The sequence below is a fragment of the Myotis myotis genome, unplaced genomic scaffold, assembly GCF_014108235.1.
Source record: "Myotis myotis isolate mMyoMyo1 unplaced genomic scaffold, mMyoMyo1.p scaffold_m19_p_3, whole genome shotgun sequence".
Classification (NCBI taxonomy): Eukaryota; Metazoa; Chordata; class Mammalia; order Chiroptera; family Vespertilionidae; genus Myotis; species Myotis myotis.
The window spans coordinates 562,040-576,209 of NW_023416335.1; the positions used below are offsets into that span (position 1 = coordinate 562,040).

General features: G+C 44.4%; 1 protein-coding gene across 2 annotated transcripts in view; it reads right to left on the reverse strand.

Moving 5' to 3' along the window:
- Positions 1 to 14,170, reverse strand: part of GPM6A (glycoprotein M6A) — a 187,812-nt gene that overhangs the window by 6,285 nt on the left and 167,357 nt on the right. For both annotated transcript variants that reach the window (XM_036300194.1, XM_036300193.1), the window contains exons 4-6: positions 6,953 to 7,106; positions 1,580 to 1,656; positions 967 to 1,032 (exon numbers count right to left, since the gene is read on the reverse strand). In XM_036300194.1, the coding sequence (XP_036156087.1) occupies positions 967 to 1,032; positions 1,580 to 1,656; positions 6,953 to 7,106 (297 nt within the window). The remainder of the gene's footprint in view (positions 1 to 966; positions 1,033 to 1,579; positions 1,657 to 6,952; positions 7,107 to 14,170) is intronic.

Below are 14,170 nucleotides of genomic sequence, written 5' to 3' on the forward strand. Positions count from 1 at the left end.
ATTTCTGAAGAAAATTAGATAGAGAAGACATTGACATTAAACTACCGAGATTTATTTTAACAAAATTAATCCCTTTCTCATAAGTGACTCAATGGCTTTTCAGTGTTTTTATTTAAGGAGGAAAAATGAATAATGTGAGTAAAGGAGTGATGATATTATTTAGAACTAGAGGCCTGGTGCATGAAAATTCATGCACATGGGGGGGGGGGTTCCTCAGCCCAGCCTGTGCCCTCTTACAGTCTGGGACCCCTTGGGGGATGTCCACCTGCCGGCTTAGGCCCGCTCCCTGGGGGAATGGGCCTAAGCTGGCAGTCAGACATCTGTCTGGCAGCCTGGGAGCCCTCAGGGTAGCGGGTCTAGGCTGCAGTCAGATATCCTTAGCACTGCTGAGGAAGAGGGAGAGGCTTCTGCTACCGCTGCTGTGCTCACAGCCATCAGCCCAGCTTGTGGCTGAACAGAGTGCCCCCTGTGGGAGCACACTGATGAGTGGAGCTCCCCCTATGGGAGCACATTGACCATCAGGGGGCAGGTCCTGTATTGAGCGTCTGCCCCCTGATGGGTAGTGCGTGTAATAGCGACTGGTTGTTCTGCTGTTAGGGTCACTTTGCATATTGCTCTTTTATTATATAGGATAGTGCACTGACACACTCATATATGCCACAGAGATCATTTTTATGTTAATAGTAATTTGATGTCTACATGCTAATGAATTTGCTTGTTCCTGTTAATGTTACCATATTACTGAGTGTTGTAATCCTACACTGATTACCAATATCATCTCTGTTGTTATGATAATACTTCTTTAGGCTAAGCCTTTATTAACCCAGTGTTCCCTCACTTTTTTTTTTTGAAATGATAATAAAATAAATGATGCCTATGAATGTCAGACATTTGAGATAATCATTTATACAAGCAAATACCTCTAATTCCAATGAAAAACCATGCCCAAAGTCCCTGAGATCTTACCATAGCAATGACCGCTGCCCCCGCGCCAGCCAGCGCCACAATGAACAAGTGGAAGGTCATGTTCAGCTGCAGAGGAAACCACAGAACCAACATGCGTGTCAGAGTTTCAAGCAGAAAAGAGGTCAGGCCCGCGGCTTCTAATGAGTAAGAGCTTTGTACATCTTCAACAGAAGTGAGCCTGTGAGAATCCCTTCCTCCAAAAACAACATTACAGGATCTTTTCTCCTGAAAATCATGTCAACCTTCACAACAGCATCCTGTGAACACGACTTCATTATAAAGATGAGGTCATGATGAATAACAATGATTTTCAGTAATATAACAATGGGAGGTGATGTTATCTCTTTTTAAGGAAATCTATAATTCTTCAACTTTCATTAAAATGACAGTTTCTGGAAAGAATTTAAAATAGATATCATTTGTATTGAAGTGCACAGAACATGCAACTCATATTTATTTTCTAACCCCACCCCCCTGCATAATCTCACAGCAAGAAAAATGGCCTCTGGAAGAAAAAGGGGAAAACTGAGTATAGAATTAATTATGTATGTATCCGTCAAAACGCACAAGGGAGCGGAAATTCCCACCAAACTGAAGGCTGCAAGAATCTCACCTCCGTGGACTCGCACATCCTGAGGAAGTTCTCTGACACGGTGCAGACTTTCTTTTCCTCTCCGATGGTCACGATCCCTACGGCACGTAGAGAATGATGGGTTAGCTTTGCACAGGTTTTCAAGGGCCCAGAGAGAAAGTGAAACTTTTGCGGATAAAATCTAAGCACATTCCATTTTATGTTATGTTACAATAGAAACCTCCGTTCTGGGCTTTCATTTCTGGATGGTGACTATGGGTAGAGTGGGAAGTGGGCGGCCCCACCTCTGTGGCCCTCAGCAAGGCCAAACGTGTTCAGTCTGAATTCCCAGGGTCAGCACCTGAACCTCAGGTCAGCTGTGGCCAGTGGATTGGTTTGGTCATTAATGTGAGGCATAGGCATGACAGCTACCGTGATGGCCAAGACCCAGACCGCCCTCAGCCTGCATCTCATTTCATTCTTTGCGCCAAGCTCCCATTAGTCTTTAGAAGCACACGGCCGGAAGGAAGACTTCTCTGCTCAGACCGAAAACAGTGCTGCCAGTGAGGGGGGATAAAAACCTGTGGTGTCACTCGATTGATCCTGGGCCCAGTTGGTTTATGGACCAACTGCCTCAGGACCATTTGGGGCAATGATCAAAATAAGGAGTGTCCCACTGGTGTGGCTCAGTGGTTGAGCATTGGCCTATGAACCAGGAGGTCATGGTTTGATTCCAGGTCAGGACACATGCCTGGGTTGCAGGCTCCATCCCCAGTAGGGGGCGTGCAGGAGGCAGCCAACCCATGATTCTTTCTCATCATTGATGTTTCTATCTCTCTCCCTCTCCCTTCCTCCTGAAATCAATAAAAGTATATTTTAAAAAATAAATATTTGTGGACCTAGCAGAGAGCTGTTGAATGAGAGCCTGTGGCCATCTGCCCGGCCTGTAGCTTTGAACAGTACACAGGGGACCCACTGCCACAGGTTTTGTTTAGAAAAGGGATCCAGTTCATCCAGAAATGGATCTTTAGTTTGATGTCCAGAACTACTGACGTGTCAAACACAAATATACAAGAAAGAAAGAAAAATTGCAAGTTCTGAGCAAACTAATACCTAAGCTTTTAGTGCTTGCTGCTCTTTATTTAATTTTATTTATTTTTAAATTAAATTTATTGGGATGACATTGGTTAATATGATCAGCAGGTTTTAGAGGGTTTCTCTGTTACAGGATCTGTATATTGCTCTGTATTTAGTTTTACTGTGTGTGTATTCACACATTCTTAACTCAAGGGCACCACCAGCCCCCTCTCTGGAGCTGCTGCCATTCTGCTTTACCAATAGTTTGGCAATGATTTCCATTAAAAACATCATCTCCATGCAGTACCCAGCATGAGGAGCTCTTCCGTCTCTGCCATGGTGGCGGGGTGGGGGCCCGCCTATGATCTGTCTAATAAACCATCGTCGCTGAGGAGGCTCCTGATGCAGGTCTCCTCCATCGGATCAGTGACAGGCAGGCGACATTTGTGTGGAATGCCCATTTCTTCACTCACTTACAGCAAAACCCTAGACAGCACTGCCATGTTCGCCGTCTGCAATTCCTTTCTTTTCATGTCCACTCAACCCTTTCCAGATTCTGCCCCAACCCTCCACGGACATTCTTCTTGCAAAGCTCACCAAGACTTCGCATTGTTAACAGCAAAGGTGAATTCCAGGTTTTCCGCTCATGAGGGAGGCTGTCCATGACGCCCTCCTCCTCCACACTCTCTTCATGGGGTCTGCAAACCTGGCTCCTGATTTTGTGTTTCTGGTCTGTCCTGTGCAAATAAACGCAGTCTCCCCAGAAGGTCCCTTCTCCAGGATGAGCGTGATGGGCAGGTTCACGATCTCAGAGTTTGTCGAACTTTATTTTATTTTACTTTTTGGTCACAGAGATATATATTTTTCTCAAACACGTGCTTGAACACCATGGGAGCTCAGTAAGTGCTTGTTGGAAAAAGGGTGGCTGAGTATGTGAAATGAAATCCTATGACGAGAGCTTCATGGAACTAAGGTGAAGGCAAGCTGCTCCTGCCAGTGAGTGGAGCTGCTGGACCAGAGGTGGGCGTGGCCAAAAGACTAGCAGAAGCCCCGCCCACTCGGGACCACTTGCTCCCTATATTGGCCCAGAGGTAGTTTCATCGTCTCCAGGTTTTAAGGGAGCATAATTTCACATCCTGGATCTAGATGATATGATGGGGACCAGTTCTATATTTTATGAAACAAATTTACTGGGACAAATACCTAATACATTCAATGTCATTACATCGCTGTACACAGAATTGAAGGACAACTAAAGTCATTATAAAAGTATGAAAAATTAAAGTTGGAAGTAACGTGATGCCATGACTCACTCTGAAATACAGCAAAGCCTAATGTGGTAAGCCAGCCTCAAATCCTCCATCTGTACGAAGCAAGTCTCCTCTTCCCATCAGACCGGGCTGAAATGCGCATGCGTATTGCGTTGCTGGTGGGGTGAGGCCCGGGGGAGACTAAGCAGGCACAATGCCAGGACATGGGCGAGCTCCCTCCCATGTGTAAGAGCAGAGATACCATCCACATGCTCACAAGACAGCTTTGCAAAATAAGACAGATCACTTTACAGCATGTCCTTATCTACACAATTACTTTTTTTAAAATATATTTTATTGATTTTTTACAGAGAGGAAGGGTGAGGGATAGAGAGTTAGAAACATCGATCAGCTGCCTCCTGCACACCCACTTCTGGGGATGTGCCCGCAACCGAGGTACATGCCCTTGACCGGAATCGAACCTGGGACCTTTCAGTCTGCAGGCGATGCTCTATCCACTTAGCCAAACCGGTTAGGGCTACACAATTACTTTTTGGATGAAATTAGCAAATGTCTATTCTGATTATACTCCAGCTTTTGGTGAGTGGTTCTTTTCTATTCTGATGCCCCTTGTTGCTAGCTTGATTGCATGCTTACATCCAAGTTTCTTATGAAGGAATGCTATCTGGAGGGAAAATAAAAGCTATCAGACAGTAGACTGTGTGTAGGGAAAACAGAAAGCTTCATCGTTGATGTAAGGTTGCATGACACCTGGAAAGTGTCTTCTCTTCCGTGGCAGGAGGAAAGTTAAATTGGAATAAATCTCGATGACTATGCTGTCAACAGTGCTAAGGTTCAAGGGTAGCTCTAATCCAAGTCATGCTTCGATCTTACCATAAGGATGTCCCATGCAATACTTGAGACATACTGTATGAAAAAAGCATCGCTTGTTTAGCTGAAATTCACACTTAACTGGGTGTCCTGTATTTTGCCTGGCAACTCTCTCTGAGAGACTAGTCACACCTTTCCAGTTTTAATTTTTCAGATGAGCAGAATAAAAGGAAGACACTGGGGGGAGGGACAGAGCCATGGTTTTCTGAGCAGCTGTTCTCCCGTGGTGACTGCCAGCTGAGGTGTCCTTTGCCTGTGTTCACATGGGACATGATTCCATGGGTGAAACCTACCCAGTGGGAGAGCTGTCCATACCCTCCCATCATCTTCTTGCCGAGAACTTCATGCTCAGAGAAGATCATCTGCTTTTCAATTGGGTTAGACAGAGGAACATGAGGACTTGGTCTAACAGATGGGGTGGTGACAGAACAGTTACACTACCCCCCACATTCTATCTACACTATCCCCGTGGAGACACAGGGCCTGAAGACACCGACTGGTGAAAGATTCCTGCTTTTCTGACGCACAAGAAAACCTCATTGGAAAATACCATCTACAGTATTCCCAGATGTTAACCAGCTACAGTGTTCTCATCTACAGCATTCCCAGATGTTAACTATCTACAGCATTCCCAGATATTAACTATCTACAGCATTCCCATCTACAGCATTCCCAGATGACAAATATCTACAGACTTCCCAGATGTCAACCAGCTACAGTGTTCCCAGATGTTAATAGGTGAGATGTTAATAGCCATTCTGTGAAAAAAAGTCTATTTGAACATGTGGATTTGCATGTCTCTTATGAAACCTGTAGCTCCCATGGTTTTACAAATGAAGGAATAGAATTCCAAATAGGGTAGGTGAGATGGGACTTGACCTTTTCACATTTGTAATTCAGTACCTGCTTCAACAGGAGAGGCAGTTGACTGAAAATTTGGAACATAGACACTGCAGCCAGCCTGCCAGGATTGCATCCTGCTCAGGCACTTAATAGATGTGCAACCATGGGCAAGCCATTTACCCTCCTGGGCCTCAGTTCTGTCATTTATAAGGGATGTAGTAATAGTGTCCCCCACACAGAACTCTTGTGAGAATTAAACAAGTCAACGTATATAAACCATTTAGGATAAGGCCCACACAGAATGAGCATATACACACATAAAAAACAGTGTTGTTACATGAGGTTTCAGCCCTAAATAAAAATAACCGAAGAGGACTTCTGATTCATTTAACATTCTTTGATTTTGTTGTTATTACCACCTGAGTGTAACTAGAAAAGCTAGACAATGAACAGAAACCCCCCAGGGTGAGATGGAATAGGCTAGTTTAACAGAGACTCAACCCCAGATCGAAACCTTCTTAACTCTTGATTGGATTAGGGTAAGGATGGCTAGAGCTCCCAGCCTAGTCTAGTGTAGAGGTGAATTTAATCCCCTCTGAATATAAGCTATAAACAACTTTATATTGCTTAGCTATGACACAGTTTAAATGTAAGAATATAGAAATGTTGATTATAAATGTATGAATGAAGTGTTTTATATGAAAAATCTAATGAAAAGAAAACTTTTATAATATCAGACCTAGTAGAATTTAACCCGTAAAATGAAACTGAAACTTAAAATAGTGACCTATCAATTATTAAGAGTCTTTGTCTCCTGCTCTACTAATTAAAAGAATAAATGAAATAAAATATTAAAACACACATTTTGGGGGGAAATGTGGCTATTTTGATTTGCAGTTTGGGAAATTGAACTCTTTATAGAATATGGTTAGGTGGCTGTTTCCACATTGAAATTCTGATGAGTTCTGATGAGTTCTGAAAAAATTTATAAAACGAAACAAAAAATGCTCAGTGTCTCAGTATCTGTTTCAGAAGACAATGAAGTAATTATTTCTGAGGTGATTTTTTGACTAGACCTCATGATATGTACAGCTGGTCATGGGACCATGAACATAGGCTGCACCCACTGAGCCTGGGAAAGTGAGAGGAGTCAGGATGGGCGACCTCATGTTCATGATGTGAGATCAACTCCCACTCCATCTCAAATGCCCACTTATTCATAATTAAAACCAATGCTTTAAAAGGGAATGGATTCTCTGATAGCGTCATCCCTTCGGCAGAAGGTGATTGGCAGTAGTTCTGAGGCAGTTACTCAGGGAAAACACTGTGAGATGTTGTTCAGAGATGCACCTACCGAACTGACGCAGGTCCAGGCAGAGATTGGCCCCTTCCACGAGGGTGCTGTTCCGGCAGATGGTCCACAGGTTGAAGTACATGTAGACGGGCAGGGAGGTGAAAGCCGTCACGCCCAGCCAGGCCAGCATGAACAGGTAGGTCAGCATGATGAACTGCAACCGAGAAAAAGTTGAGAGAGAACACGTGTCATCCACTGGGAAAGAAGAATCTTTTGTTTACAGTGTGCGATATCGAAGGGTTTTGGTGCTGTAGATATGACACTGGCGAGGGCTGTGGCATGGGAAACAGAAGAGACTCTGAGGGGTAGGAGAATAAACCTGCTGGGGAGTCACCACGGCAGTCGTTGGGACGTACAAGGAACGCTGCATCTCAATGCCTGGTTCATTCGTGTGTTGATCTTATGAATCTGAACACATGTTCTGTGAACTTTAGAAAACATGAACTGGGATCTTTAGAGTGGATTGTGCAAAATGAGTCACAACTGAATCCTGTTTCAGTAAGAATGCAACCCAACTACCCTTAACTATATCTTCACCGTCACCTATGTGCCTGGCCTGATGCTAGCAAGTCCTCTGCCAGCTACACACAGAAAACAGGAATGAACAAGACCAAGAGAGAACTTTTGGGACCACATTCCTATCCGTATTTCAGTGATTGATCCACACTTGTCACTAACACGGTGTTCCTGGGCTGAAGAGATGAGCAAACGTGCCACTCAGTTATTGCTCTCACCCTGGTGGTCAGAAGGGGAACTCAGTTCCCGACTGCAGGGAACGCCCAGGTGTGCAGACATCTTCCAGGTAACTCACCTAGCAGTAGGCCCTTTCAAGCTTCAGTTTGTGTTTTTATGATTGGTGTTTTGTACATTTCCCCAGTAGGAATACAATTTTCCTTCCCTTTCTCTCTCACAACCCAACTACCCTTCACTATATCTTCACAACAAAACTGGAAGTTGGATAAAGATGTGTTCTGGGCGCAGATGCATGTCTGCATGTACCAACAATCTGAATCTGCCTCCTGAGAGAGCCACTCTTTGCTTATTATGTCTCATGAGTGAATTGTGGTATAGTTTCATGATCAGAGTCAGAACACCTGATGACCGGCATGTGTGAACATACGTATACACATGAAATAGTATTTTTAATCCTCATACTCAACTAATACAGTGATAGAATTATATTTGAAAATGTCTGACACATAGCCCAAATTTCTATAGATATTTGGCCCCCTTCTAGAAGAATTTTGAAGAGAAGCAGTAGTGTTTTCTATCTTATCTTGAACACCTCAGCTGGTCACCCTTTCATAGTGACATAAAGTGCATACACTGAATTAAACCGAATCTCTTCATCAACTCTGTCCATTCCTTTGGTAACAAGTTATAGCTAGACTTTACTCCAGATTTTGGTGAAACCTCAAACAAGTGAAACTTTTTTAATAACTCAGAATATATACTAAAAATAACACTTTCAAAAACTGGTGAAGGTGGTGACAGTGTCCTGGCAGAGCTGATGCACCTATCCTGAAGTAGCATTGCGGTTAAAATTGACAGATTAACCCCCTGGCAATGGGCAAGGAGACACGTAATTGGTGCTGTTGCTCTTGACTATTACGTTTTGTTTTTTGTTTTTTGTTTTTTGTTTTTTTTTAATCGGTGAAGGAACTGGAGTAAATACCCTTTTATGGCTATTGATTCCATGAATGGAATTATTAAAGTTTATCCCACTTTAAGAATCGCTGGACAAATACTAAATGAGGACCTCGTATGTGTAAAGCGGTAGGATAGGATTGCAGCCACAGAGAATAGTTCACACTTCCTCCTTATTTTCCTCATAAAAGGAATAAAAATTTTCCACAGGGAGATCCAGACAACATCTGGTCTTGACACACACTTGACTGTTATGGTAGACCTTCACCCACTTCCCCTCCCTCCACTCCCTGCCTCTGGCAACCACCAATCTGTTTTCTGGATCTTAAATAAACTAGTCTTATTAGAACAGTCTGAGAATTTAAAAACATTCTCCTGACCTTTTTGGCCTTATTATCTATTTTTAGATGAAACTTGTTGTAAAAATCACCTCCACTTCTTCTGTTTGGGGAATACTGTTAAAACAAGCAACAACTAGAAGAGAGAGAAGAGTTCCTGGACTTGAAGTCAGGGACTGGGTTGCCCGTATGGGAGTCAGGCACATCCTTACCCTTCAAGGTCCTGCTCTCACTCATGAGCTGGGAGTGAGCTGACCTCTGGGGCTGTGATGGAGCCAAAGGAAACACACACGTGAAGTCACTTAAGAGCCACCACAGTCCACCATCAATCTCATACCGAAAATAAACTCAAAGGAAGTTGTTTGCTTTAGCAAATTGTTAATTAATCTGTATCTCTAAAGGTCAGGTACAGACAGAGGTGACCTATTTAAGTCGCATCTGTTTTTCATGGCCTTGATCAACACTGACTTTTAATTTCCAGCAGCTAGGGCCCTGATTGTAGAGAGGAGGGAAGACAGGGCCTTGTGGATGTTAGATACATAAAGTGGCCTCATTGGCTTTTTGTATTTCAGCCATTTGTCTTATACATCACTCACATTTATTAAGACCCTGACCTTTTAATTCACCTAGAATTAAAATTCTCTAAAATTTTTCTGAGTTGGTTGACCCTAACTCATTGATATTGGATGGATGGTAAAAACTGCCATAGAGTGATAGGGATTGGGTGCCAGACTCATAATTAATATCCAGCACATCTCATTATCACATCATTATTTCAGTGCCATTTTATCAGAACATGCAAATGACTGCCACAGCAAGCATCCTGTTATCACACTTCTTCAGCTGTGCCACACATGTTACACACGTGCTACCACGTGTTAGCATCCAATTAGAAAATATTGCTAGGAGTTATTTCTTAGTACATAAAATTTAAAGAAACATGCAATTGCTGTTTTGATCTCAACTTGGACATCGGTTGTTGGAGATTGAACAGGAGGTTGGACTGCAGACCTTCGAGAGGCCCGGCGGCCCTGCCCTTGGGGAGGGGCTAACCTAGATGTTGGCTCCCGGCACGTGTAGCCACTGAGGTTACGGTGTGTTTGACCTGAGAGCGACTGTAAAAGGTAATTGGTTTTTCCCCTGAATGTCCATCAATTTAGCCTTGATGTCTAAGACAGTTCATTGAGCAGACACGCACCAGTCAGGTAAAAATCATACCAGCAGCTCTGATGAAAAGCAGCAGGTGGTTTTGACCCAAAGGTTCTGAGCTCCAAATCACCTCAACACTGGGAAACAGGCCAGAGTGAATGTGCTGCTGTGATACAGCAAACACACCCAGGAGGGAGGCAGACCCAAACTTCAGGGCCGTGAGCCAAATGGGGCTCCTGATGTATGCACAGCCTCTCTGTGCACCAAACGTGTACTCTCAGGTTCCATTCCGGTCACGGCCTAGGAGGGCCCGTCTCATGAACTGTTTCTGGTACAGAATATAGAAATAACTCACTGAGTCTGAACTCAGGAGCCTGTCACTTCACAGTAATACATTTCTGAATTATTATTCCTCAACTGAAATGCATTGAAAGTTATCAATTCAGTCATGCTTCCACTTTAAGGAAGGGAGAGTGCTTTGGATTCCATCACTGGCAGAACGAGCTCAAAGCATTTCCACCCTGTAACTGAGAAGGTGCATCAGGTAGAGGCTAAGCCGAGGGGCACAGTCTCAAAAGAATGGTTTAAAGCTGAGGCCGATGGAGAAAGTGGCTCACAGGTGAGGCACAGAACAGGAAGCAGGCTGTAGGGAACACTCCACCTGCAGACTGAAAAGGCAGCAGCAGAGGGAAATGGGAAAAAGGAAGGTAAGTAGCAGACAGGGTGAGTGATAAAACATTCATTTTCCCCTCTGAGTCCATGGAGCCACACGTCCCGCACGATGAGCCAGCTGGACATGTGGTGGGGAAAGGGGGGCAGGGCGCTGGTGCTCAGGGGAGCACGTGGCAGGGTTGGGACAGCCAGGCCTCCCATCTGGGAGGCAGAAGCCTCCCCACTGAGCTGTGGCCTGAAGAAGGAGCCCAGCTTCTGCAGGGAGGTGGGGAGAGGAGGTTGAGCCAGAGGCGGGGGTGCCTCTGGAGGAGCCCATGCAGGCTGCCACCCTTCCGGTCTGTTGGGAGGAACTGGTGACACAATTGTTACTATTACCAAAAAATGTGGCTTGTGTGTTCGCTTTAAAAATTCTTACTTGAGAGGGCTTTGAGCTGTCTGCATGGCGAGCAGATCATTAACTGTCCGCAGATATGTTTTCTCTTCTGTGACGTCTACGTTGCATGCAGTGCCTTGCAGTTACCTGACCGTTTTCATGAAACCCCCAGTGCCGACTCCTCCTGCCGGGGTGGCTCCCGGGAGTGAAATCTGTTGGGAGACCCCCTTTCTCGGTCATTTCATGGGTGCTTTGGAATCATGGACCCTGAGCTGCAGTGAGAATTAGAGACGATCCACTGTCTCATTTGTAAATGAGTGACCCGTGAGCCAGCAGAGCTGAGGGACTTACTAAGGCACACGGATGTGTCACAATGATATTGTCCCATAGAATGGCAGTCACCAGAGGGAAAGAGGGTAGGGGGAGGCTGAAGAGGGGAAAGGGGGTCAAATACATGGTGACAGAAGGAGACTTGACTTCAGGGGGTGAGCACAAGGTGCAATCAAGATACAGATGATGGATTATAGAGTTGTACATGTGAAACGTATACGTTATTAACCAATATCAGCCCAATAAGTTTAAGAAAAAATACTTAGAAATGAATAATATTGCCCCAATGATAAGAGAAGGCCTATCGTTAATTGAATTCACTACCCTCTATTGGCAGTATATAAATGGATCTAAAATCAGGTCTGACTTCTTTTTGTTTAATTTATTTAATTTTATTTTTTTATATTTTATTGATTTTTTACAGAGAGGAAGGGAGAAAGATAGTTAGAAACATCAATGAGAGAGAAACATCGATCAGCTTCCTCCTGCACATCTCCTACTGGGGATGTGCCCGCAACCCAGGTACATGCCCTTGACCGGAATCACCTGGGACCCTTCAGTCCGCAGGCTGACGCTCCATCCACTGAGCCAAACCAGTTTCAGCAGGTCTGGCTTCTTAATAGAGAGATCACTTAGTTCTCACTGACAGTTGGCCCACTGAATAGTCATATTTTTTAAATTAACCCAAGACCTTTTCACTTCACATCCTCCAGATCTGTAATTTGATATTACTGATCCTAAAAACTTAGATATTACAAGAAGCATTGCCCCCACCCCCCTAGAATGTCTTATAAGAAATCATTCCAGAAATTAAATTAGCCCGGAGAACCAAGATGGCGGCATAGGTTAACGCCGGAGTTTGCTGCCTTGAACAACTACTTCAAAAGTGAAACTAAAAGACGGAACGGACATCACCCAGAACCACAGGAATGCTGGCTGACAACTAGGAGGAAAGAGAAATGCATACGGACACTCAGAGGAGGCGCAGTGCTGAAGTCAAATTCTGAGGTGCGGAGTGCGCGAAGCGGGCTGGCGGCGGAGGGCGCGGTTGGCGTTTTCAATCGGGAGGGAGTCGCAGACTCTGAGCTCCAGATCCGGGCGAGTCTCTAGGGACCCAGACTCAAACGGGAGAAGCGGGACTGTCTGGCTTCGGTCAGAGCGAGTGCAGCTTTCTCTCCGAGGTTTGCAGAGGTCGCTGGGACTTAGAGAGGCAGAGCCCCTGGGGACAGGACTGAGAGCCGCCATAACTGCTCTCTCCAGCCCACCCTGTTGATCCTGTGCGACCCGCCCCACCCAAGCCCTGCACAGAGGCATTTGCCGGATAGCCTCAGGCAAAGGCTAGATTAGCACCTCCCTAGAGGACAGAAGTTCTCTCACTGCAGACACAGCTGATTCTCACAGCCACTTGGCCTGGAGGTCAAACCCTCCCTGGTATTAGCTACAACAATCAAGGCTTAACTACAAGACTGCGCACAAAGACCACTAGGGGGTGCACCAAGGAAGCATAAAAAAAATGCGGAGACAAAGAAACAGGACAAAATTGTCAATGGAGGATATAGAGTTCAGAACCACACTTTTAAGGTCTCTCAAGAACTGTTTAGAAGCCGCCGATAAACTTAATGAGATCTACAAGAAAACTAATGAGACCCTCGATGTTATGTTGGGGAACCAACTAGAAATTAAGCATACACGGACTGAAATAACGAATATTATACAGACTTCCGACAGCAGACCAGAGGAGCGCAAGAATCAAGTCAATGATTTGAAATGCGAGGAAGCAAAAAACACCCAACCGGAAAAGCAAAATGAAAAAAGAATCCAAAAATGCGAGGATAGTGTAAGGAGCCTCTGGGACAGCTTCAAGCATACCAACATCAGAATTATAGGGGTGCCAGAAGATGAGAGAGAGCAAGATATTGAAAACCTATTTGAAGAAATAATGACAGAAAACTTCCCCCACCTGGTGAAAGAAATGGACTTACAGGTCCAAGAAGCGCGGAGAACCCCAAACAAAAGGAATCCAAAGAGGACCACACCAAGACACATCATCATTAAAATGCCAAGAGCAAAAGATAAAGAGAGAATCTTAAAAACAGCAAGAGAAAGAAACTCAGTTACCTACAAGGGAATACCCATACGACTGTCAGCTGATTTCTCAACAGAAACTTTGCAGGCCAGAAGGGAGTGGCAAGAAATATTCAAAGTGATGAATACCAAGAACCTACAACCAAGATTACTTTATCCAGCAAAGCTATCATTCAGAATTGAAGGTCAGATAAAGAGCTTCACAGATAAGGAAAAGCTAAAGGAGTTCATCACCACCAAACCAGGATTATATGAAATGCTGAAAGGTATCCTTTAAGAAGAGGAAGAGGAAGTAAAAGGTAAAGATACAAATTATGAACAACAAATATGCATCTATCAACAAGTGAATCTAAGAATCAAGTGAATAAATAATCTGATGAACAGAATGAACTGGTGATTATAATAGAATCATGGACATAGAAAGGGAATGGACTGACTATTCTTGGGGGGGAAAGGGTTGTGGGAGATGCGGGAAGAGACTGGACAAAAATCGTGCACCTATGGATGAGGACAGTGGGTGGGGAGTGAGGGCGGAGGGTGGGGCGGGAATTGGGAGGAGGGGAGTTATGGGGGGGGAAAAAGAGGAACAAATGTAATGATCTGAACAATAAATATTTAATTTAA